At 43.0% G+C, this 26,452-nt stretch overlaps 1 protein-coding gene across 2 annotated transcripts in view; it reads right to left on the minus strand.

Moving 5' to 3' along the window:
• The window catches only part of CCNB1 (cyclin B1), a 78,451-nt gene extending 52,951 nt beyond the window's left edge, over nt 1–25,500 (minus strand). For both annotated transcript variants that reach the window (XM_033929850.1, XM_033929841.1), the window contains exons 1-2: nt 25,344–25,500; nt 21,666–21,800 (exon numbers count right to left, since the gene is read on the minus strand). In XM_033929850.1, coding sequence (XP_033785741.1) covers nt 21,666–21,800; nt 25,344–25,364 — 156 coding nt within the window. In that variant the 5' untranslated portion in view covers nt 25,365–25,500. The remainder of the gene's footprint in view (nt 1–21,665; nt 21,801–25,343) is intronic.
• Nucleotides 25,501–26,452: the final 952 nt, after the last annotated feature.

Consider the following 26,452-nt stretch of genomic DNA (forward strand, 5'->3'; position numbering starts at 1 on the left):
TTTACTAATAAACCTCAATGTTTTCCAAGTATCCATTAATATTTTATTTTTTCTGTATCTTCTAGGTATGTTAATACTTGGAAGATGAACTAAATTTAGGGGAAACATAAGGCGCCATTCCAAATACAACCAATCTGGTGCATTATCTATAAGTTCTGGGAGGATCCAATACATACCCTGACGTAAAATATAGGCTTGATGGTACCTATAAAAATTTGGAAAATTTACCCCTCCCTCCTTAATTGATTTTTGCAAAGTTACTAAAGCTATTCTAGGTGTTTTACCAAGCCAAAGAAATTTTGTTAAAATGCTATTAAGCTTTTTATAAAAGGACCCCTGAAAATAAATAGGTATCATACTCATTTGATAACAAACTACAGGCAACATCATCATTTTAATAGTTTGAACTCTCCCCCACCAAGAAATATGTAAAGGGTTCCATTGCTCGCACAACTCCGTATGTTTTTTTAATATAAATTTTTCATTCTCTTTTATGGTATCTTCAATTGTATTTTTAACTTGAATGCCAAGATATTTAAATCCTTCTTCTTTCCATATGAACGGAAAAGCGTCAATTAATCCTTTTACACAATGAACATTTAAAGGTATAATTTCAGATTTATTCCAATTAATTTTATAACCTGAAAATTTGCCAAACTTATCAATTAATTCCAATAAAGAAGATAAGGTAGATTCTGGATTTCTCAAATAAAGTAAAATATCATCCGCATAAGCCGAAATTTTATATTCCATATCAGAATATGGAATACCCTGTATCTCCCTTGCTTGCTGTATTGCTAACAATAAGGGTTCTAATACAACATCAAATAACAAAGGAGATAAAGGACAACCCTGTCTAACTCCCCTCTGCAATTGAAAACCATTGGATATCATATTATTAATATTTAATCTTGCAATCGGGAAGCTATACAAAGTTTTTACCATTTGTATAAATCCAGAACCTATACCAAACCATTCTAAAGCCTGATACATAAAATTCCATTCTACCCTATCAAACGCTTTTTCTGCATCCAAGGAAACTGTAAAAGCCGGTTCATCCATTTTTTTTGATAAATTTAACATATGAAACAATAATCTAGAGTTATTAGAGGAATGTCTTTTAGCAACGAAACCCGTCTGATGCATGTCTATAATATGTGGGAGAGCTTTGGCTAATCTCAAAGCCAAAATTTTCGCCAAAAGTTTATTATCCACATTTATTAAAGATATAGGCCTGTAGTTTGAAACCAAAGTGGGATCTTTATTTGGCTTAGGCAAAACAATTATTATTGATTCAGCCATAGTACCTTTAATATCACCTTTTATAAGTTGTGTCTGATATAAATTTAGTAAATATGGGGATAGGACATTTTGAAATGTTTTATAAAATTCTACTGTATAACCATCATCACCTGGAGCGGATCCAACTCTAAGAGATCTCAATGCTGTTTCTAATTCTTTTAATGATATAGGTTCATCTAAACTCCGTTTTATATGATCAGGAATCTTAGGTCCATTAATAGAATCTAAAAAATTTTTACCATCTTTTTGTCTCTCCAAATAAGGCTTGGAAGAATACAGGTCCTTATAAAATTTTAGAAATTGTTTTAAAATTATATTTGTTTGATTTGTTATTATACCATTATCATCTTTTATCCCATTTATATTAGTTCTTTTTTTTGCTTTAAGATAATTTGCCAATAATCTTCCCGCCTTATTAGAATTTCCATAATACACTGCTTGCTTGGAAAACAAATCTCTTCTTATCATTTTTGAAGTTAATTCATTATATTTACCTTTTGCTTTCAAAAGAGCTTGCAAAATCTCACGTTCCCATTTACTTACCAATTTAGCTTCTAATATTTTAATTTCTTTTTCTAATTCTATATATTGCATTTTAATCTGTTTCCTAACAAAAGCTGAATATGATATAATATTACCCCTCATAGTTGCTTTAAATGCATCCCATACATTCTCAATAGATGTATCCTCCACTAAATTTATTTGAAAGAAATCATTAATTTGTGTTTTAAAATTTTCCAAAAATTTGTCATCCATAAGCAATGCATTATCAAATCTCCAAAGAGGTCTACCATTCTCCAATTGATTCAATTATAATTCTATCCATACTCCCGCATGATCCGAAATAATAATAGGATCTATGGAAGCTTTAATCACCTGTTGCACCTTATTTGTTGAAACAAAAATATAATCTATTCTTGAAAATGATTTATGAACCTGTGAACAAAATGAAAATTCCTGATCATTAAAATGAAGAATACGCCATATATCCTTCAAATCACATGTTTGAGCCAAATTATCTAAACCTAAAGATTTTATGCTTTTACTTGGTTTTTTATCCAATAATGGATCCATTACAGCATTAAAATCTCCAGCCACCACTAAATTAGAAGCAGCCAGTGGTAACAACATACTCTAACTTTTTAAAAAATTCTGATTGATTCGAATTAGGGGCATATATATTAAACAACGTCAGGGCATTATTTCCCATACTTATATCAATATGTATCCATCTTCCATGTGGATCTGAATTTATTACCTTAAAATTGGCCATACATTTTTTATTTATAAGAATTGCTACCCCTGCTTTTTTACCTGTTGCTGGAGCAAAAAAACATTTTACCCACCCTCCTTTTAGTTTTTTTGATTCATTTATATTCAGATGAGTCTCCTGCAAACAATAAACATCCGCGTTTTGTTTTTTTTAGAAATGCTAATACCTTTTTCCTTTTAATTACATGATTCAGGCCATTGACATTAATAGAATATATCTTAAGACATTATATATTTTAAAACTTATCATCATAATCTTCTTCCTTTCTTCCTTCATATTTAGAATCCAAAAAATTTTCTCTATGACACACATTTTTACCCCTAAAGTATCCAATCCCTTATTAACCTTTTCCTTAATCAATCTAGTAAATCCCATCTTTTTCCCTCCCTTTCCCACCCAATATAATGACTGCTTAAGGACACACATTGGAACAGCAACCCGAACATCCCCCTCCCCTCTAGGCAACCAATATTTAATTAATATCCCCTTTATCATTTCTTAAAATAAATTCATTAATCTTTCACAGTGTATCTTAGTATATCTTCTTTTAAACATATTTTTACATTCTTTTTACTATTTTTGAAATAATTATATTTTCTATCTATCTATATTAACCTTTGATATCTTTAATCATATTTTACTCCTAACATTTCATCATCAGTCTTTAATTTATATTTCCCCAATATTTTAGTTTATATCATAAAATTTTATCATAAACATATTTAATATAGTAATGTTATTTTTCTATATCTTGTACATTCTATTTCATCAATTCTTACCATCCTTTTAATATCTAAAAAACAAATATCCATATCTTCATATATTGCTTTAAAAGTTTAATATACTTTTTTCTTTTTTGTATTCTTTTATCCAATTTTTATTATTATCTGGTGCATTCTTTTTTTTTTTTCTGCTTTTATTTTTATTTAAGTTTTTATTTCTTTCTGTTCACTCTTTACTCCAGCCATCCATATTTTACTCTAAGTTTAGTCTCTTGAGATTCCAGTCTGTCTTTCTTGTCTATTTCTTCTTTTATATTTTTTATTGTCTTTTTCTTTAGTTCATTTTGTTTCCTGTTTTTTATTTCATATTCTTCTTTCTTCAATATTCCAAAGTCTCAGTTTTATATTAAAATTTATTTTTCACAATATCATCAAAACCAGTCTTGATATTTTATGATCATTTCAACATCTGTTATGTTAAAATGACATAGGTTCTGATTTTAAAAGAAAGGTTTTTAGCTTTTCTGGATCTTCAAAATACAAAGATTTATCTCAAGATACCCTCATTTTTGCTGGGTAATACAATCCGTATTTATATCCCTTTTCTTTTAATTGAGGTCTCAAGTCTAAGAATCTTTCTTTTATTTGCTGTGTTTTTAGCAAAATCCGGTAAAAACCATATTTTGGATCCTTTATAATTTAAATTTTTTTGTCTTTCTTGGCAGCATTTAAGATTTCTATTGCTTGCTGGTACCTTAGCATTTTAAATATTAAGGGTCTTGGTCTTCCTTGATTGTCCATATTTTTTACTGGGATCCTGTGCGCCCTTTCTATTTCTAATGGTTGTTTAAAGTCCAATTGTAGTATTTTGGGAATTAGATTTTCCAAAAATTGTATGGCATTTTTCCCTTCCAAATTTTCCTGCATTCCAAAAAGTTTTATATTCTTTCTTCTTCCTTGGTTTTCATAATCTTCCAGTTGATTTTTTAATTGAATCAGTTCCAAACTGTCATTTTTACATCTGTTTCCTTCACATTCCAAAACCTCCATTTTAGTTTCTAAGTCAGTTGTTCTTTTATTATTTATTTCCATCTGTCTATGTATGTTTAGTATTTCTTCCTTCATTTCGGCCATATTACTTAGTTTCTTTAAGCATTTGTTTAATTTGTCTCAGTTCCTCCATAACTTCTGCTTTACTTAGCACATCAGATTCTTCAGCAGGAAGCGGGACCTTACTTGGTGTAATTTGATCCTGCTTCTGCCTTTTTGCTGACATACTAGTTTCATTTTTATTTTGTCGGGTGCTTGCCATGCTCCTGCACTTTAATATTTTCGTGGATTTTATTTTCTCCAGTCGTTAGGACCTCAAAGACTCTGCCAGTCACAATATTCAGTAGTTTGTCTTTGATGTCGTGTTACATCAGCTCAGAAAAAAAAAAAACAAAAAAAAAAAAACACCGGTAAGGAAGTAACAGATTCAATTGAAAATCTGGATAAACATTGACAGTAGGCAGGCGCAGGAAATAGGTGTCATTCTAGACCCCCCACCCTGTCACTTATCTACTAGATAAGGCAAGAACCTTAATTTTTCTAGTGCAATAGGTGCGGTTCTGGCCTGACAGGATATACACAGAAGTCCTAGAGGTAGATGGTGGGAACACTGCCAGTTCATAACACTGAGGATCCAAAGAGACCTCCCTTGCTGCTACAGCCAAAAGCCTGAATGTGTAGAACAGGTACAAGTGAATTGATTTTTTACTGCATAAGATTTACAGAGACTCAGGGACAGTCAAAGTTAGAGTAATACTTTTAAAAGCGAAATTGAGGAAATTTCACAGCTCCAGAATGTATTGCCAGAGGATGAGCAGTTAGTGTTAAGGACAAATTCCTGGATGAAAAGTCCAGTCTGCTGTTGAGACAGACATGGGATGTTAGCATGGAATGCTACTATTTGGGTTTTTGCCAGGTACTTGTGACTTTGGATTGGCTTCTGTGAAGACAGGATACTAGGCTAGATGGACCGTTGGTCTGACCCAGTAAGGCTATTCTTATATCCATTTCTCACATATGCTGAAATGACCTACAAATCCAACTGGAAATTGTGGCCTCGACATGGGCACTATAACTACAAATGGTTCATAGTCAAAAGCGCACGCAGACAACCGAGTGCAGGACTTAAATCATGCTAAAGAAAAACTGTATTTTAAAGGGGTCTGGTGGGGGTGTTGGTGGGGAACCCCCCCACACTTTAGAGATCATGCTGGCGTTGTGGTTGGTTTGGGAGGTTGTAACCCCTCATACTGGAAACTTAATTTTCCCTAAAAAACAGGGAAAAAGTTAAGTTTCCAGTATAATGTGGGGGGTTACACCCCTCACACCCCCAACATGGCAGCGTGAGGCAGTGCGATCCCTATTAAGTAGAGTGTGGGGGGGTTCCCCCACACCCCCGTCAGAACCCTTTAAAATACAGGTTTTCTTTGGCACGATCAAACCCTGTGCGCCTTTGTCCTCACGCGCTTTTGACCCTTTACCACTACAAACATCACAATATAATCATTAAAATACATTTAAATAACTAAATGAATAGTGCTCAAACCTGCAACCATCAGTGTTTAAGTGCAATCATGTACACAATACCAGCTGCCTTTAGACCATCATAGCGCTATTCTGGTCTATAGCGTCAATTAAACTTTCCATATACTTAATACTTAAGAACTTATCTTTTTTGGTAGTCAATTCTGACTTGCTGGTCACCCAATCGGCAACTTGGTGTTGTAAAGTGCTTGTGCATGATTACATTACATTAGTGATTTCTATTCTGCCAGTACCTTGTGGTTCAAAGCGGATTACATAAGTTTTCAGAGATTACATAAAAGTTTACAGGAATAGCATAAGAAATGTCATAAGAGTTACATAAGAATTACCAAAGAGTTGTCGAGATCTTAAGTGTTGGGTAAGAACATAAGAACATAATGAGGCATTATAGTATTAGTTGGGTAGTTAGAAGCATATTAGAATATATTAAGGGTGTAGAGTGGGTAGGTGGGGTTTAGGTAGGAACTGGTCGTATTAGATAGGTTTTATGTATTTTTTGAAGAGTAGGGTTTTAGTATCTTTTTTTGAAGGTTTTGTAGTCTGTGGTAGATAACAGAATGGTGATTTCTGTCCAGTTTAGCTGCTTTGGTGGCTATTAGGTTGTCAGTTTTTTTCGTTTGACATTTTTGGATGGTGGGTGTGTGAAAAGTGAGTGGGTTCTCCTGAGCCTGGATGAGGATTGAGTTAGTTGGTTATTCCAGTAGGTTGGGCTTTCTCCGTTAATAGCTTTGAATAGGAGGCAGTAGAATTTGAAGTGTACTCTTGTTTGTATTGGGAGCCAGTGAGAGTCATGGTATGTTTCTGTGATGGTCATATTTTTTTCAATGACTAGATGAGTCTTAGGGCTGTATTTTGTATAGTTTGTAATTGTTTTATCATGGTTGTACATGGGAGGTATAGTATGTTGCAGTAGTCTATTAGTCCAAGGATAAGGGATTATACCAAAGTAGGAACTGTTTCCTGTCAAATAATTTTTGGATTTGTCTTGGATTTCTCATGGTCACAAATGCTTTTATTACTTTGTTGATTTGTGGTTGCATGGTACAGCCTCTGTCAATTAGTGCTCCCAGAAGTTTCAGTGTGGGTTGAATAAGGTATGAGATTAAGCTTACTAGATTTAAGGTAGGAGTTTTATTGTTTAGGAGGATGAAGTTTGTTTTGTCAGGGTTAAGTTTTAATTTGTGTTCGTCATCCATGTTGCTACTGTTTTGAGTGTTCTGTGTATTGTGCTTGTCATGGTGGGTTCTGGGTGGTTGAAGGGGAGGAGAATGGTGATGGTCATCTGCATAGCTGTATGAGGTTATGCCATGTTTGTCTAGGTAGAAGCTGAGGGAGGCTATGTATATATTGAATAGTGTGGGTGATAGGGGTGATCCCTGGGGAACTCCGCTGAGGTTGAATCTGATTTTTCTTGCTTTGTTTTAACCTTGTAGGTTCTGGATTGTAGGAAGCCTTTGAACCATGAAAGCACCTTGTCTGAGATTCAAATGGAGTCTAGAGTATGTATGAGGATGTTGTGATCAACCAGGTTGAAGGCTGCAGAAAGGTCTAGTTGTTTGAGCAGGATTTTCTTGCCTGAAACTTGAGGTATTGTCTAGCAGTGTCCATTAGTGTTCCTAGTAGGGTCTCTGTTGTGACCCTCTGATAGTAAAGATTGTATCTATTGTAGAAGCAGGGAACGGAATATGTACTTGAGGTTTTCAGTAGGTATGGGGCAGTGGTTAAGATCACAAGCTGTGTGGCTGTATTTATTATATAGGACATATAATACAGCAGTGGTATACTGTATTATATGCCCTTGCGGGAAATACTATATTGGGCATACTAAAAGAAGTATCAAGATCAGAATAGCTGAACATTTGAGCAACATCCGGTGTGGCTGTATATCCACCCCCCTTGTGTCTCATTGGTTGGATCAGGGACACACGAGTGAAGAGTTGCAGACAGTGTTTACACATCTGGGTATAAGGGAGATGTCACTCCCATTTTAATGGAGAAAGAACATCGGTTCATTTTTGATTGGCAGACACTGAGCCCTAAAGGACTCAACAAAATTGATTGGTTTCAGCTGTAGAACTACTGACCCCCCCTCCCCACTCCGATTGGTTGTAGTGATAGTGATCAGGAGGTCATATTGGATAAAGGGAGGCGTTTAGTAATGTTAAACCAACGCTGTGAGGATAGTTAGTGGACTGCTCTGGCGGAGCAGGTTGGATGAAGTTCTTCCTTGGAAGCTGAGTTAAGGTATTACATGGTAGACATTCTAAGAAATTTAAGAAATATGAAATGTAAATGTTGTTTAAATGTTTGTATGATGACATTTAGGTAATAGTTATATTTATGATTTGGTAGATAATCCCTTCCTGAGGAAGCATGTGTTATGCGAAACTCGAGTCAGAGGGAGGACTTGTTTCATGGCTTCCAAAAGTCTTTTAGATCATGCACAAGCACTTTTACAACTCCAAGTTGCCGATTGGGTGACCAGCAATACAGAATTGACCACCAAAAAAAAAAAAGTTCATTGTATTACATTACTGATTTCTATTCCGCCTCAACCTTGCAGTTCTGGGCGGATTACAAGAGAGACAACTGGACATTTCCAGGATAATTACAGAGAGAATTCTGGTCATTTCCAGGAGAAGTTACAAGAATAATGGAGCTGTATGTTTCAAGAGCTACAAGATGCTGTACAAATAGGAAATGGTGCAGATCCAGTATATATACCGTTAGGGAAGCAGTTGACATGCTTGAGGCTAAAGAGAAGGGAACTGGTGAAGGGGGGAGTTGCGTTGAGGGGGGTCTGGTTGGAGTTAAGCCATCTGTATAAATTTTTTGAATAGGTGGGTTTTGATTTTTGTGAAAATATTTGTAAGTCATTTGTTATCAGCAGGTTGGAGATAGTGTGGTCCAGTTTCGCTGCATGCGTCGCCAGCAGACTGTCAAATATCTTCTTGCGCTGGGTGCCTTTGAGTGGGGGGGTAGGTAAAAAGGGTCTTAGTTCTTTGCCTAGTGGTGGCGTTTTGGTAAAGGCGGTTGTTTAGGTAATTGGGGGCTGTGCCATTTATTGCTTTGAATAATAGACAGTATAGTTTGAATTGAATTCGTGCTTGCATTGGCAACCAGTGTGAGTCCAGGTAGGCCACGGTGACGTGGTCAAATTTTCTCAGTGAGTAGGTTAATCTGAGTGCAGTGTTTTGGATTGTCTGTAGTTGTTTTATCATTGTTGCAGGGCAAGGCAGATAGAATATGTTGCAGTAGTCCAATAGACCTAGTACTAGGGATTGTACTACTAGCCTATATTGCTCTTTGTCGAAGAATTTTCTGATTTTTCTTAAATTGCGCATGGTTAGAAATGCTTTCTGGGTAGTCTTGTTGATTTGGGCCTGCATTGTACAGCATCTGTCTATTGTTGCTCCTAGGAGTTTTAGGGTAGGTTGTATAGGGTATTTGGAGGTGTTTTTCTAGTTCTGCGATGGAGGGATTCTTATCCTTTTCAAGCAGTAGAAATTTTGTTTTGTCAGTGTTCAGCTTCAATTTGTGATCTGCCATCCATTTTTCCACTGCTTGAAGGGTTTTTTCCAATTTTTCTGTAGAAGTTGGGTCAGGAGCATCAAAGGGTAGGAGTATGGTGATGTCAGTGTAGCTGAATGAAGTTACATTCAGATTGTCTAGGGTAGACCCAAGGGAGGATAAGAAGAGGTTGAAGAGAGTAGGTGAGAGTGGTGATCCTTGAGGAACTCCACAGGGGTTTGACCATGATTCCGATTTAAGATTGTATGACTTTACTCTACAATATCTGTATTTAAGGAATCCTTCGAACCAATTGTATACCCTGCCTGAGATACCTATGGCTTCTAGTGTCTGTAGTAGGATGTGTGGTCGACCAGATGGAATGCTGCAGATAGTTGAATTATTAGCATCCTTCTGCCTTTGCTGAGGTGCTGTCGGGCTGTGTCTAGTAGGGTTACTAGTAAAGTCTCCGTGCTGTGGTTGGATCTGAATCCCGATTGAGAGGGGTGGAGAAGATTGTGGGCTTCCAGGTAATTTGTGAGGAATTGTGCAACTAGTCCTTCTATAAGTTTGACGTATATTGGTATTGAGGCAATGGGTCTATAGTTAGCGGGGTTATCTATAACGCCTTTGTGGTCCTTCACAATTGGAGTGATTATGATTTCTCCTAGGTGCTGCGGGAATTGACCTTCAGTGAGTGTAATTTGGATCCATTGCATGAGGCTGGCCCTAAATTTGGGGGTGGTGTTGGTTATTAGATACGCGGGACAACAGTTTAATTGGTGGTATAGAGCAGAATAGTGCTATGATGGTCTAAAGGTAACTGGTGTGTACATGATTGCACTTAACACCGATGGTTGGGGTCTGAGCACTATTAGAACATAAGAAGCGCCATCTCTGGAACAGACCCTAGGTCCATCAAGTCCGGCAATCCGCACACGCGGAGGCCCCGCCAGGTGTACCCTGGCATAGTTTTGGTCCCCATATCGCTCCAAGCTTCTTGTAAAGAGAAGTGCATCTAGCCTACCCCTACCCATGTCACTTCATGCCACTCATAAGGAGATGTACATCTAACTTACCCTTAAATCCTAGAATGGTGGATTCTGCAATTACCTCTTCTGGGAGAGCATTCCAGGTGTCCACCACTCGTTGCGTAAAGCAGAACTTCCTGATATTTGTCTTGAACTTGTCCCCCCTTAGCTTCAGCCCATGTCCTCTTGTCTGTGCCACATTGGACATTGTAAATAACGTTTTTTCCTGCTCTATTTTGTCGATTCCTTTTCAGTATTTTGAATGTCTCGATCATATCCCCTCGTAGTCTCCTTTTCTCAAGGGAGAACAACCCCAGTCTCTTAAGTCTTTCCTCGTAATCCAGGTTCTCCATACCTTTCACCAGCTTTGTTGCTCGTCTCTGCACCCTCTCTAGCAGTATGATATCCTTCTTTAGGTATGGAGACCAATGCTGGACGCAGTATTCCAAGTGTGGTCTGACCATCGCTCTATAAAGCAGCATTATGACTTTCTCCGATCTACTCGTGATTCCCTTCTTTATCATGCCTAGCATTCTATTTGCGTTCTTCGCTGCCGCCTCACATTGCACCGACAGCTTCAGTGTCCTATCGATTAATACTCCCAGGTCCTTTTCCTGTTCAGATTTTCCCAGAGTTGCACTTGACATACTATACTTGTGTTCCTTATTTTTTCTGCCTAAGTGCATCACTATTCATTTTGTTATTTACACGATGTCCAGGGACTCCCCTATATCCAGCTTTGTTACCTAGTCAAAGAAGCTGATCAGATTTGATTAGCAGGACCTTCCCTTCATAAAACCATGTTGATGGAGATCTCATAGATTCTCCTCGTTCAGGATTGTATCCAATTGGCGTTTCTATAAGTTTACTCACTATCGATGCGAGACTCACCGGTCTATAATTCTGCCTCCCTGCATCCCTTTTTGTGGAGTGGAATGATGTTAGCCATTTTCCAATCTAACGGGACTCTTCGTACTTAGGGAAAGATTGAAGAGCGTGGATAACGGTTCTGCCAGGACGTCACTTAGCTCCCTGAGCACCCTGGGGTGTAGTTTGTCTGGTCCCATAGCTTTGTTCACCTTGAGTCTTGATAGCTCTTTGTAGACACTGCTGGGCGTAAACTCGAAATTTCGAAACGGGTCTTCCGAGTTTTCCCTCGTCGGCAGCTGAGGGCCGGATCCCGGCGCCTCGCAAGTGAAGACTGAGCAGAAGTATTTATTTAAAAGTTTGGCTTTGTCGGAGTCCAATTCTACATAGTTCCCGTCGGGTTTCCTAAGGCGTTCTATCCCATCTGTGTTTCTTTTTCTGTCACTAATATACCGGAAGAAGTATTTATCTCCCTTCTTGATGTTCTTCGCAAGGTTCTCCTCCATTCGGAGTTTGGCCTCCCTGACTGCCGTTTTGACCGCTTTTGACTTGGCCAGATAGTCTTTCTTGGATTCTCGCTTCCCTCATTGTTTGTAGATGAACGCTCTTCTTTTTTATGAAGTCTGAAATCTCTGCAGAGAACCACTGTGTCTATTGTTTCTTCGCAGTTTACTTACTGATTTGACGTAGCGGTTGGTTGCTTCGTGTAAGGTTGATAGTTGACCACATTACCTCTACATTATCTGTTTCGGCATGGTTTTGCAGTGCCCGATGGACGAAATCTCCCATGCTTTTGAAGTTTGTGACCTTAAAGTTGAGGACCTTTGTTGATGTGCTTGACTTAGTGACACCTTTCCTGAGGTTGAACCATATCATGTTGTGGTCACTGGAGACCAACATATCGACAAACGAGACCTGTGACACTTTCTCTGTTGGTGAGTATTAGGTCTAGTATCACCCGATCCCTAGTGGGCTCTAATACCATTTGTCTGAGCCCACTAGGGCTCAGACAAAGTATATCCTTAGGCTCAGGAGTAATCACTTAACTTCATCCTATGCCCTCTTATTCCAGAGCTTCCTGTCAAATGGACTCGACTCCTGCACATTTATGGGCAGTAGCTATTTAAACATCTCCCTTCCAGAGTATACAGATTGAGATCTTTTAAGTGTCCCCCATATGCCTTATGATGAAGGCCAAACCATTTTAGTAGCTTTCCGCTAGACAACTCCATTCTTTTTATATCTTTTTGAATGTGTGGTCTCCAGACTTTTAAACAATATTCTAAATGAGAATGTCAGTCTTATACAAGGACCATCAATATCTCTTCCTATGCACCCTAGCATCCTTCTAGCTTTTGTGGCACCTTTTCAACCCCATTTGGCCACTTTAATATCACACCCAAGTCCTGCTCTGTCATGCACATAAGTTTCACATGCTAAACTGTACCGTTCCTTTGGGTTTTTTGTAGCCCAAATGCATGACCTTGCATTTATTAGCATTAAATTTTAGCTATCAAATTCAGACCATTCAAGCTTTACTAGATCATGTTATTCATACCATCTGGGATGTCTACTCTGCAGAGGGCAAAATTTGCAATAATCTTACCTGACAATCCTTCAGCAATAGTGTTTATAACCTGAGAGAGAACATGTCAAAGAACAGACCCTTGAAGCACACCACTGGTAACATCCCTTTCTGAGCAGAGGTTTGGAGTTAAGTCCCTTCATGAACCGATACAACTGGATGAGTTGCCAGAAGTATGTTGAAAGGAGCATGGAAAGCACCAATAGCACCAAGGTGAACTCTGACCAAAGTAGTCCAAGTCCAGAGTTGGCTAGAATGAGCAGGATTAGTGGAAACACAGGAACTTGTTTCTCCAATCCAGAAGAAAAAGTATCTGCTTTGAGACAATGAGGAGCATATTGTCTGGAGCAGAAGAGGTAATTTGTGATTGTGGTGAGACAGGTCTGATGAGTCCCCCAAAGAGAAGATGTGGCACAATACTTCACGTGGCTGGAGACCATTCACGTGGTTGGAGAAATCCGAGACTGTCCACAAGGGCAAATATGGCTTTGAGAAATGTTGCAAGGAATTGCCCAATTCCAAATGTGTTTGACTTCTTCAGAGGAAGAGAGCCTGTGCCCCCTTGCTTGTTGATGTAGAATATTGCCATTTGATTGTCTGTTGCACAAAGACTCGATTGAAGATACGAGGACTGCATCATTGATCACCTTGACGGACACGGGCTGATGAGGACCAGTCAGCACGGTTTTAGCAAAGGCAGATCATGTTTGACGAACTTGCTGCACTTCTTTGAGGGAGTAAAACAGACAGACAAGGGCGATCCGATAGATATTGTATATCTGGATTTTCAGAAGGCGTTTGACTAGGTTCCTCATGCACTACTTTGGAAAATTGCAAGCCATTGAATTGAGGGCAATACTTACGTGGATTAAAAACTGTCTGGAGCATAGGAAACAGCGAGTGGGGGTAAATGGACAATACTCTGACTGGAAGAGTAGTCGCCAGTGGGGTGACGCAGAGCTCGGTGCTTGGACCTGTACTCTTCAACATCTTTATAAACTATCTGGACATTGGTACGATGAGTGAAATGATTAAATTTGCGGACGATATGAAGTTATTCAGAATAGTGAAGACGTAGGGGAGACTGAAGATCTGCAATGTGACATATCAGGCTCGAGGAATGGGCATCAACATGGCAGACGAGGTTCAACGTGGATAAGTTTAGAGTGATGCATGTAGGTAATAAAAATATCATGCACAAATACAAGATGTCTGGGGCGGTACTTGGAGACCACCCAGGAAAGAGACTGGGTGTTCTGATCAACAAGTTGATGAAGCTGTCTGCGCAATGTGCTGTAGCAGCGAAAGGGGAGAACAGAATGCCAGGAATGATAAAGCACAGTTACTTACCGTAACAGGTGTTATCCAGGGACAGCAGGCATATATTCTCACATGTGGGTGACGTCATCTACGGAGCCCCAGCGCGGACAGCTTTTCAAGCAAACTTGCTAGAAGTTTCAAGTTTGCACACTGCACCACGCATGTGCATGCCTTCTCGCCCACTAGAGGGCGCATCCCACCTCGTGGTCCTCAGTTCCATAACTAGCAAAGAAGCCATCCCCGGGGAGGCGGGCGGGTTGTGAGAATATATGCCTGCTGTCCCTGGATAACACCTGTTACGGTAAGTAACTGTGCTTTATCCCAGGACAAGCAGGCATGATATTCTCACATGTGGGTGACCTCCAAGCCAACCAAAAAAGGGCAGGTGGGAGGATGGCAATTCAGGAAAACAGGTTACGTAACACCGACTGGCCAAACCAGCCGTCGCTTCTGGACAAAGTGTCCAGACAGTAGTGGGAGGTGAACGTATGAACCGAAGACCAGGTGGCAGCTTTACAGATGTCCTCCATAGGAGTGGATCGGAGGAAAGCAACCGAAGCTGCCATCGCTTGGACCTTATGCCCCGTGACTCGGCCCGGGGGCAGAAGTCCAGCCTGAGCATAGCAAAAAGAAATACAAGCAGCTAACCAGTTAGACAGAGTGCGCTTGGAAACAGGATGCCCTAATCGATTAGGATTGAAGGACAAAAACAATTGAGGAACCTTCCTATGAGACCTGGTGCGTTGAAGGTAATATGCCAACGCCCTCTTACAGTCAAGCGTGTGAAGCGCCGTCTCGCCAGGATGGGAGTGGGGCTTAGGAAAGAACACAGGAAGGACAATGGACTGATTGAGGTGGAAATCAGAAACAACCTTAGGTAAAAATTTAGGGTGGGTGCGGAGAACCACCTTGTCATGATGGAAGACAGTGAAAGGAGGGTCCGCAACCAAAGCTTGCAACTCCCCAATCCGCCTAGCGGAAGTGAGGGCAATCAGAAAAATCACCTTCCAAGTCAGAAATTTCAAAAGAGACTTGTTGAGTGGCTCAAAAGGAGGTTTCATCAGTTGAGCTAAAACCACATTCAAATCCCACACGACTGAAGGAGGCTTAAGAGGGGGACAAACCCTGATTAGCCCTTTCATGAAGCGTGTCACCAAAGGATGGATTGACAGAGGACGCCCATCCAGATGTTGATGGAAAGCAGAAATAGCACCAAGATGAACACGCACAGAAGTGGTTTTCAGACCAGAGTGCGACAGGTGACATAAATATTCCAAAACCGAGGACACCGGAACCGAAACCGGATCCAGGTGAAAAGACGAACACCAGGTGGAAAACCTGGTCCATTTCTGCAAATAACAAAGCCTAGTCGAAATCTTGCGGGAGGCTTCCAACACCTCCCTCACAGACTGAGACAGATCGGGCGAAGTTAAGGAGCAAGAAACCAAGCTGTCAGGTGTAATGACTGCAGATTGGGATGCAACATGGATCCTTGACTCTGAGACAGCAGAGAAGGAAACACAGGCAGAAGTAGAGGCTCCCTGGTACTGAGCTGAAGCAGCAGGGAGAACCAGTGCTGACGCGGCCACCGAGGCGCAATGAGAATCATCGTGGCAGCAGACGATTTGAGATGTACTAACGTTCGCATGATCAGAGGAAAGGGAGGGAACGCATACAGGAACCTCCCTTCCCAATCGAGAAGGAAGGCATCTGCCTCCAGACGGTCCCGGGAGTACATCCGAGAACAATACAGGGGCAGTTTGCGGGTCTCCGGAGAGGCAAACAGATCCACCTGCGGCGTTCCCCAGCGATCGAAAACCTCGCGCAGGACTCGAGTGTAGAGTCCACTCGTGCGGCTGCAGAAGTCGACTGAGTTTGTCTGCCAGACAGTTCTGTTCTCCCTGGATGTAGACCGCCCGAAGGAAGATGTTCCGGGAGACCGCCCACTCCCAAAGGCGAAGAGCCTCCGAGCAGAGGGGCCAAGAACCCGTTCCACCCTGCTTGTTCACATAGTACATCGCCACTTGGTTGTCCGTGCGGACGAGGACTACCTGATTTTGCAGTATGTGGACGAACGCTCGAACCGCCAGAAAGATGGCACGAAGTTCTAGCACGTTGATGTGACACCGACGGTCCTCGGCAGACCACAGGCCCTGCGTTCGAAGACCGTCGAGGTGGGCTCCCCACGCGTACTCCGAGGAGTCTGTGGTCAGAACCTTGCGAAAAGGAGGGGTGAGAAACAGTAAACCCCTGGACAGATTGGAAGAGTCGGTCCACCAACGCAGCGATTTCCGCAAAAGCGGAGTCACCGCAATGAGACGAGACACCGGATCGCACTCCTGACGCCACTGGGAAGCTAGGGTCCACTGAGGAATCCTCAGGTGCAGCCTGGCGAACGGAGTGACGTGGACCGTCGACGCCATGTGGCCAAGCAGCATCATCATGCGCTGGGCCGACACCACCGACAGTTGAGAGACCTGACGGCCCATCCGCACCAAGGCCTCCAACCGCGGGGGCGGGAGATACGAGCGCAGGCGCACAGTGTCCAGCACTGCGCCTATAAATTGGAGACTGGGCCGGGTATAACTGTGATTTTGGAAAGTTTATCTCGAACCCGAGGCTCTGCAGGGAGGCGATAGACTGTCGGGTCGCTGAGATAACCCCCTCCCTGGTCGGGGCTTTGATGAGCCAATCGTCCAGGTAAGGGAATACATGAAGCCCACGAGACCTCAGGGCTGCCGCGACCACCACCATGCACTTCGTGAAGACTCGAGGGGACGAGGCCAGGCCGAAGGGCAGGACCCTGTACTGAAGGTGCAGATCTCCCACCTGGAATCGTAAAAATCTTCGGAAGGCGGGATGCACCGGAACATGGGTGTATGCTTCCTTCAAGTCGAGGGAGCACATCCAGTCCCCTCCCTCCAAGAGAGGATATAAAACCGGGAGAGACAGCATTCGAAACTTCTCCCGGACCAGGAATTTGTTAAGCTTCCTGAGGTCCAGTATGGGGCGTAGGTCCCCGGTCTTTTTTGGGACCAAAAAGTAACGGGAGTAAAACCCCGTACCCCGCTGGTCTTTGGGGACCGGTTCGACCGCCCGAAGCTCCAACAGAGCCCTGGCCTCGGCCAGAAGGATCGGAAGTTGCGCTTGGTTGCAAGAGGCAACCCTTGGGGGATGATCCGGTGGCGTGGACACAAAGTTGAGCGAGTAGCCCTCGGAGACGGTCCGGAGCACCCAAGTGTCTGATGTTCTTGGTCCATGCCATGTAGAAGAACCGAAGACGCCCCCCGATGGGAAGGGGTTCCTGAGATTTCGCGGAGGGGAACCCGCCCCGTCCGCTCAGCCCGTCAAAAGGAAGGCGCGGGTTTAGAAGGACCCTGCGCCGGGGCTTGGGATTGTCCCCCTCTGCCTCGCTGAGACGGACGTCTCGGAGGCGGCCTCGAAAAAGCCGGAGTCGACTTCTGAGGGTATCGGCGCGGCGGAGGACGGAAAGGTTTCTGCGGCGGGGGCCTAGGTTTGGGGCGGACCAGGGATGCTAACGAGCGCTCCTGCTCCGACAACCGCTTGGTCGCCGCATCTAAGGACTCATCAAATAACTCGGACCCCACACAAGGCAAGTCTGCAAGACGTTCCTGCAGGTTTGGGTCCATATCGAGGGTGCGAAGCCAGGCCAGACGGCGCAAGGCCACTGCGAAGGCCGACACCCTCGAAACCAGCTCAAATGCATCGTACACCGCATGAAAGAGGTACAACCGCAATTGAGACAGGTTGGACATAAACTTTTCAAATCCTGCTCTTTGGGAGTCCGGTAAGGAGTCTCGATATTGAGGAAGGTCCTTCACCATGCCACGCAAATAGGAGGAAAAGGTGAAGGCATAATTTAGAACCCTGGTGGCCATCAGGGAATTTGAATAGAGGCGACGGCCAAACTTGTCCAGGGTCCGCCCCTCCCTGCCGGGTGGAACCGCCGCAGAAACCCGTGAGGGCTGTGATTTCTTAAGGGCAGACTCCACCAGAAGAGACTGGTGGGAGAGCTGCGCCTTTTCAAACCCTTTAGGGGGCACAGTCCTATACTTTGCTTCCATTTTAGAAGGTACAGACGTGACTGTAAGAGGGTTCGACAAATTCTTCAACCAGGTCTGCAGGAGGACTCTGTTGAGGGGGAGCCTAGGCACCTCCCTAGGAGGAGTGGGAAGGTCTTGCTCCTCCAAAAATTCTTTAGAATATTGAGAACCGACCATAAGATCCAACCCCAGGGCTCGGGCCATGTCCTGAACAAAAGTGGAAAATGAGGACGGCCTGGCTGGAGGGGACGGGGTTCTCGACCTCCCCACCGAGGAGAGGGGAGAGGCCTCATGGGAATAATGAGGATCCCTGGCCAACCCCGAGCCCCAGGATTCTCTTTCCAAGGCCCTCGAGGGGGAAGGAGAATTTCTCCGCCTCGAAGAACCCTTGGGTGAGGACCCCGGGGTCCGGGGGGCACTCTCCCACTTCCTCGGCGAGGCGGCACGGGAAGACTTCCCATGAGGCGATCGGAGGAGCCTCGGGTTGTCGAGGCGCAACTCCGATACCTGCAGCGCCTCGCCCCTGAGCGGCGAGGAACGATCGCGCCTCCGAGGCGAGCCCCGCGGGCGCTTCGGCTTCCTCGAGCGGCGCCCCGTCCGAGGTCGCGTCGAGGGCGAGGCGTCCCGGGAAGACCTCGAGGAGGAAGAGGAGGAAATACGGCGCACTCTGCGCAACTTATCCTTGGGCCGCACACTCCGCTCAGACGGCCCCCCCGAGGTCGAGGTCGAGGGCACAGCTGGGGCCGAGGTTAAAGGGGCCACCGTACCCGAGACCGAGGCCGGGGCCCCCGAGGTCGAGGGCGCCGAGGCCGGGGCCTCCGAGGTCGAGGCCGCCGGAACCGAAGCTCGCTGCAACACTTCCAGGGCCCCCGACAGCTCCGATGAAATAAGAGCTCGGAGGAGGTCCTGAAAGGCCGGAATCCCCACGAAGGTCGGGAGATCTGGATCCGGAGCACACTCCCTGGAGGGCGACCTCGGTCTCGAGTATTCCCTCGGGGTGTGCGATGCCGGGGTCCGAGGCGGGGCCGGGGTCGACCCACTCGCCTTAGCCGGAGCAGAGGACTTACCCGAAGCCGGTTTTCCCGAGGACGCCTTCGAAGTCGAGGGCCGAGGCGAAGCCGAGGGCGCCGAGGCCAAGGCCGGGGCCGACGTAGAGGCCTTAGCCGGCGCGTCCACGGCGAACAATTCCGCCATTCTGGCCTGTCGGCGGCGGAGGGCTCTGGCCTGAAAAGTAGCACAGCGATCACACGAAGCTGTCGGATGATCTGGCCCGAGACAAACAAACAATGCACCACCGGTGAGGGTCAGTGATGGAAAGTAACCTCTCACACCGGCTGCACTTCTTAAATCCTGTAACAGGACGGGACATCAACGGAAAAGGAGGCCGGGAACGACCGACGTCCCGCGGCCACGGCTGCCGGGAGCCCCCGGAGCCCAACGAAAAGAAAAATATTGTTTTTTTTTTTTTTTTTTAAAACGAAAGAAAAACACAAAGAAGAAAGAAGCACCGCGAATCGATCAAAAAAACGGAACGCGGCAGCAGAAAGGCAATGCAAAACTGGAGCTCAAATCCACAGGGCTTTCTGGCTCCGCGGAAAAAATTGAACTGAGGACCACGAGGTGGGATGCGCCCTCTAGTGGGCAAGAAGGCATGCACATGCGTGGTGCAGTGTGCAAACTTGAAACTTCTAGCAAGTTTGCTTGAAAAGCTGTCCGCGCTGGGGCTCCGTAGATGATGTCACCCACATGTGAGAATATCATGCCTGCTTGTCCTGGGATAAAGGGATCACAAACAGATTTGAGAGTGTTATCATGCCACTGTACTGGGCCATATGTGACCTCACCTGGAGTACTGTGCCCATCACTGGTTGCCATACATGAAGGACACAGTACTACTCGAAAGGGTCCAGAGAAGAGCGACTAAGATGGTTAAGGGGCTGGAGGAGTTGACGTACAGCGAGATTAGAGAAACTGTACCTCTTCTCCCTCGGAGAGGAAATTGAGGGGACATGATCGAAACATTCAAGGTACTGAAGGGAATAAACTTAGTAGATAAGGGCAGGTTGTTCACCCTCTCCAAGATAGGGAGAACAAGAGGGCACCCTCTAAAGTTGAAAGGTGATAAGATTCTGTATGAACATAAGGAAGTAGTTCACCCAGAGAGTGGTAGAAAACTGGAATGCTCTTCTGAAGTCTGTCATAGCGGAAACACCCTCCCAAGGATTCAAGACAAGAGTTAAACAAGTTCCTGCTGAACCAGAACTTATGCAGGTAGTGCTAGTCTCAGTTAGGGTGCTGGTCTTTGACCAGAGGGCTGCTGCATGAGTGGACTGCTGGGTACAATGGACCAAGGGTCTGACCCAGCAGTGACAATTCTTATGTTATGATCTTGAAGTTTTGGTGTTTTTTTAAAGGAGCCTTGCTAATTGCTCACGGCTCTAAACAGGTTGATGTGGAATGTTTGATGAGACCACAGAACTTGCATTTGATATTATCCAGGTGAGCTCTTCAAGCATACATGATGTCTGTTGTAAGCATTTTCTGATGTGGTATTTGAAGACAGACAAAGCATATGCCTGAGCAGGGTACTCCAAGCACTGAAGCCATGCGTAACTTAAAAAAATCTGGCAGAAAGGAGTAGAGTAAAATACCTTCCAAGTTCACTTGCAGAAGTAATAACTGAGGAAAATGCTGTGCTCCACTGCAGAAGGGGAGTTTACAAGTTCAAGGGATATCCTTCTGCAGTTTATAATGGGAATCAACAGTTCAAGTATGGGCTCCTATGTATCCACATCATGCAATCAGCAGCCCCAGACCACATGCAGCGATGAAGGCACAAGAGATATGCCTTTTAACATGTTTGAGATGTTTAGCACTACCAGTACCTCCTAATCTACCATTATAAATCTGGAGAGTTAAAAGGCTGGAGCTTCATTTTGTGCATCAAGTAATGTCTGGGCATTAGTTGAGTGCTCAATTTAATATTTATGAGTTTATTAACATACAATTAAGGAAGCTACAAAGCATGCAAGACAGCTATTTGCTAATTTGGGCATCGGAAGCTGAAGTACTTTGACACCAAACCAGACCAGTTAGATCTGGTTTAATGGTGACTGTTAGCCATGGCAAGCTTAGAGTATCAGGGCCTAGATTTTTTTTAACAGCTTTTGAAGGTATCCTTCAAATCAAAGTCAAACATTGATAAGACAAATCAGAAGAAAAACAAAAGCATTCTAAAGCATTAACATTTGTGATTTGAAGGTTGCCTTCAAAAGCTGTTACCACCTTTAGTTTAATTTTTGTTTTATTTACTTACATTCAGGTACTTTATCATATTTCCCCATCTGTCCCGGTGGGCTCAAAAGCCCACACAGTCAAAGCTACCACAACACTTACCTTTTTTGAAGGCACTTTAGCTATACAGGCTTTGTTCCCAATGTCTCCCAATGCAGACCTGGATCTCAAAGCTGGTTTTGAAACAACTCGCTTGCCTGCCATAGCCATTTTGTTCTCAGCATTTCCCTGCATAGTCTAATAGAAAAAAAGTCTAGATTAGAAGTCAGCTTATGTGCCAAGTTTTATTCATTCATTCATTTTTACCCTACCCAGGAGCCCAGAACAGGTTATAAGAATACTTAAAGTTTCAGAAATAGAGATATGTATATTACAGTCAACATGCTATAGGATCAAAACAAAGCTATAGAATCAATAACTTACAACTTTAGGGAATGTGACTAAGAACATGCTTTGCAGAATCTAAGAAAATAAATCATAGAGTCACGAATGGGTATTAACATATCTGCAGTGAATGGTAGAACTGGTTAGCAGGCACGTGTTCTGAGGTAAGGTAAGTTGAAACAAGGCCTGTCAAAAGTTTGAGAATTGATCCGGTTCATGAAAAGCAGCATCTTTACTGCTTTATATAAGGTCAGTAGATTATCAATTGCCCTAATGGCAGGAGGGAGTTTATGCCATAATTTAGGTATGCTATAGGAATACGATTGCTTTTGGGCTGTTTCCTGGTGGAGGCTGTTTTGGAGGATTGGGAAGTCTTTAATCATGAAACAAATTTCAAAGTGGAGAAAGACCTCAAGTTTGTCTTCATGGGTCTCCCCTTGCTTCTATCAAATTTTCCTTCTTTTTTACACTTCTGTCAGTGTTACCAGTAAAATTGCCACTCTTAACACTTAACGTAGGCTGGGAACCCCCCCCCCCCAACAAAAACAAAATAAAAAGTTAGGATGCAGTTTACATTCTCGCAGAACAAAACTGAAATGTAGCAGTAACAATGTTATCAAAGTTAAGTAAGAGCAAAACCACTAAGCTGCAGTGCTGGATCATGGAAGCCTTCATAATTCCACAGCTTGCTGCAAAGTGCTTCTTGCCATTTATTTCAACACAATTCTCATCTAGACTCCATGCAGCTAGAACCTTATCACAGGGAAATTCCCATTTTGCTGAAATTGGCTCCTGTAAAGGGTTTCACAAATTTTTGCTTGTGTCCTTTCTTCTGCTCTACATGCACTACTCCTTGCCCACTACTTTCAGAGGGGGGGAGGGGAGAGGGGGGGGAGTGCTCAGGAATCACTACGCCGAGAACAGAGCTACTCCTTAACTTTCCCCATTTCGTCTCCCTTAGCCAGTCGTAAGAGCAATCTAGCCAAGCAGTAAGTCTATGAAAAAAGAAACAAAACAAAAAATCTACCTCGTAATAGAACTGTCAGCGCAGAGAACCAGCATTTAGATTTATACTGCACCTGGAGATGCCCCTGAGGTTGCCCCCGACAAAGGCTACGAAACAGGGCTCTGTAGGGCACTCAGCTGGCACCACGTAGAAATTACCACAGTCAGCAGACAGAGATAAGTTCCTGAACTTTGAGTAATCTCATGAATGATGGTACAACTGATAAGATTGAGTATCACAGGAACTTCTCAAATGATGTCAAATTAGATGCGATTTCAAATTAATGAAATTAAATTCTTCAGATTTATTAAGACACCAGGGTATTTGGGCTGCTAGCTAGGTTTTTGTAAACCTAGTTTAAAAAAACCTAAAAAACCAAACAAAACACTTTAGCATATTAAATTATAGATTTTATAGGAGGTTGGCCCACAGGGTGTGTAAAGTGATATAAGTGGGAACATCTGCCGGGCACTCTTATGCTACTGGTGGTATTGAACCCAGGTGAACTCTTAAAAAAGAAGAGTTCCTCAACAAGTTCCCACCTGCTGATTAACACCCTGTAACAGCCTGGTTATACTTGTTTCAATGAGCTTAGCAGGCCCGTAACCCTTGTGGTGCTCGAAGAATAAGAGAGCGGGTCTTTACCTGGAGTTACAGAACTACTAGCACCAATAGCCCAGGGGTAGGCAATTCTGGTCCTCGAGAACCAGAGCCAGGTCAGGTTTTCAGGATCTCCACAATTTATGTGAGATGGATTTGCATGCACTGCCTCCTTGAGATGCAAATCTATCTCATGCATATTTATTGTGGATATCCTGAAAACCTGACCTGGCTCTCGAGGACCAGAATTGCCTACCTCTGCCATAGCCTGATCCAATAGCCTGTTAGAAAAAGGCCAACCATTAAACTCTGTTTAGCCCAGGGATCTCAAAGTCCCTTCTTGAGGGCCACAATCCAGTTGGGTTTTCAGGATTTTCCCAATGAATATGCATGAGATCTATGTACATGTACTGCTTTCAATGCAGATTCATTGGGGAAATCCTGAAAACCCAACTGGATTACAGCCCTCAAGGAGGGACTTTGAGATCCCTGGTTTAGCCCATTAGAGCATATCATGTTTAAAAGGTAGACCCACCATTGCTCATGTTGGTGCAAGTAACACCAATTTCCCCTCCACAGATTGATAACATTTTTCCAGAATTATATATCAACATACTGAACTTGTGATGAAGTTGTTGCCAGTGTGCAACTAATGGTTCTTCCATTCTGCCTGTTTGAAGGCAGGATCTATGTTCCTGCAATGGGCCATTTCATCACAGCCACACTGGCATATCCTATTCTACTCCAGACATGTCCTTTTTGGAAAATTCTCTCAAGGCATCCAGGTGGCTTTATTTTTCTAATTTTGGCTGGATTTCAGTTCTGCTGAAACATATGCCATGACTATTGGCTGTGCCATCCTCTGCCCCTAGACCAGGTAACATCAGAAAGGGCAGAGGACTAACACAGCCAACAGCATATGCCTTATCAGAGCAATCCTGCGTTACTCAGCAGCAGGATTTATGAAAACTAAACACATGTTTCAGTCACCAATTTCAGTCACCAAGTTCCCAACTGATAAGGCACTTGTGTATAACAATAAAATACTTTCAATGCACAGCATTAAAGATTGAACCCTTGTTTTGGTCACTAAGTATAGTAAAGGCACTCTTGATGCAAGCACATGAAGTAAAGAGACTTAAGAAGCACATGAGCAGCATAGGTAGACATGCAGCAGGCATCACACTATCACAAAAGACAAAAACTAGAGCCTTTCAGCATTATAGAAGTGACAAGTAGTAGTAGGTAAGGTGGGGTTATAGTATAGCTAGCTTGAATTCCTTCAGAAAAAAAAAGGAGCAATTAAATTTCATTAACTACTGAATATAACAGATGCCAATAAAGAACACCAGCACAAGGTAAGTAAGCTCTGTATAAAAAAAGCTTGTTCTCCAAGTCACCTAATCACAGCCTAGTTCTATAGAGCACCTGGCTTTTTTTTTTTTTGCCAGGTATCACTGGCCTATCATACTAAAACAAGTTTTGGGCCTTAAAAGAATAAGGACTTCTCAACACTTCACCACGACATTAACTGGTGTTGTATTTTAGCTACACAGATGGGAGAATCTCTGGGAAAAATAAGCCACTATTTCCCAGGCAGCCGTAAAAGCCCAAGTCAATCCGAGAAGGGCTCTACAAAGCAAGACATGATAACCATGCTTCAAGTGCAGAACCCAATTATTACACAAAGACCTCAGACCTAGGAAGCACACGCATTCTCGAAATTCCCACTCCCAGAGCAGACAAATCTAAAAGAGAAAAAGTAACACAAAGCAAAATTTGAACCTCACCCGGGTAACACGAAGCGACATGATGCACTTCTTGTACAGCGACCACAAATGACCAGACTAGTACAGCACTACAGCCCTAGAGCCACGCCTCGAGTTTAAATCTCGCACTCCTTCCTTCCTATTCGTTCGTTTATGCCGTTCTGTCTCTTTCCATTGGTTGTCGGTATTCCACTTTTTGAATGCGTTTCCAAGGCGCCGAAACCCTTTCCTTGCATTGCTTTTTTCTTTAACAAAGCTTTATCAAAAGGTGCAAACAGATAATCGGACAAAATAGGAAATGCAGACATTCATTGTCTCCTATTTAAAGGTCTCAGACTTCTGGATAAAAATAGTCAACGTTTCTTTTTTTTTATAAAGGTGCATGTGCTTAGACAGTGTTCTCTTTTCATTTTACTTGGCTTTAACTGCAAACGATGCTATTTATTAAAGGATGGCATTAAGGAAGAATGACACGATTTTCCTAAAATAAGCAATTATAACTTATACCAAGAGGGCCCAATTTTTGAGAGAGATTTTAGTACACCTCCTAGACTCCACCCTCAATACCACAGCCATTCCAGAAAATATGTTATTACATCTGGCAAGAAGGATGGATGAAAACAATAACAGTTCCCCTATTATTTCTGTCATCTGGTCTCACAACTTTGGGGTCCTTTTATCAAGGTGGGGTAGGGGTTTAACACGTGGAATATCGCTCGTAAAACCGCCTGCCATGCTAGCCGCTAACGTCTTCATTGACAAGGCGTTAGTATTTTGGCTTGCCGCGGGGGTTAGCATGTGATGAAATGTCCGACGCGCTAACCCCATAGCGCACCTTGATAAAAGGAGCCCTTTAACTTAGCTTCCCTATCAGCACCCAAGAAAAAGATGTGGGTATTATTGTAGATAATACACTGAAACCTTCCGCCCAATGTGTGGCAGCAGGAGCCAAAACAAAGATGCTAAGAATTATTAAAAAGTAGGGCTACACATCAATTAATCGCGATTAAAAATTTTAATCGAATAAAGCATCCTCCCCCTCGCATTTCCTTTTATACTTGCACAGTAGCAAATAAAGACAACAGAAGTAAATTCTCAGAATACATGTTTTAATTGCTACAATTAAAATA

This window comes from Geotrypetes seraphini, chromosome 1 (assembly GCF_902459505.1).
Source record: "Geotrypetes seraphini chromosome 1, aGeoSer1.1, whole genome shotgun sequence".
Classification (NCBI taxonomy): Eukaryota; Metazoa; Chordata; class Amphibia; order Gymnophiona; family Dermophiidae; genus Geotrypetes; species Geotrypetes seraphini.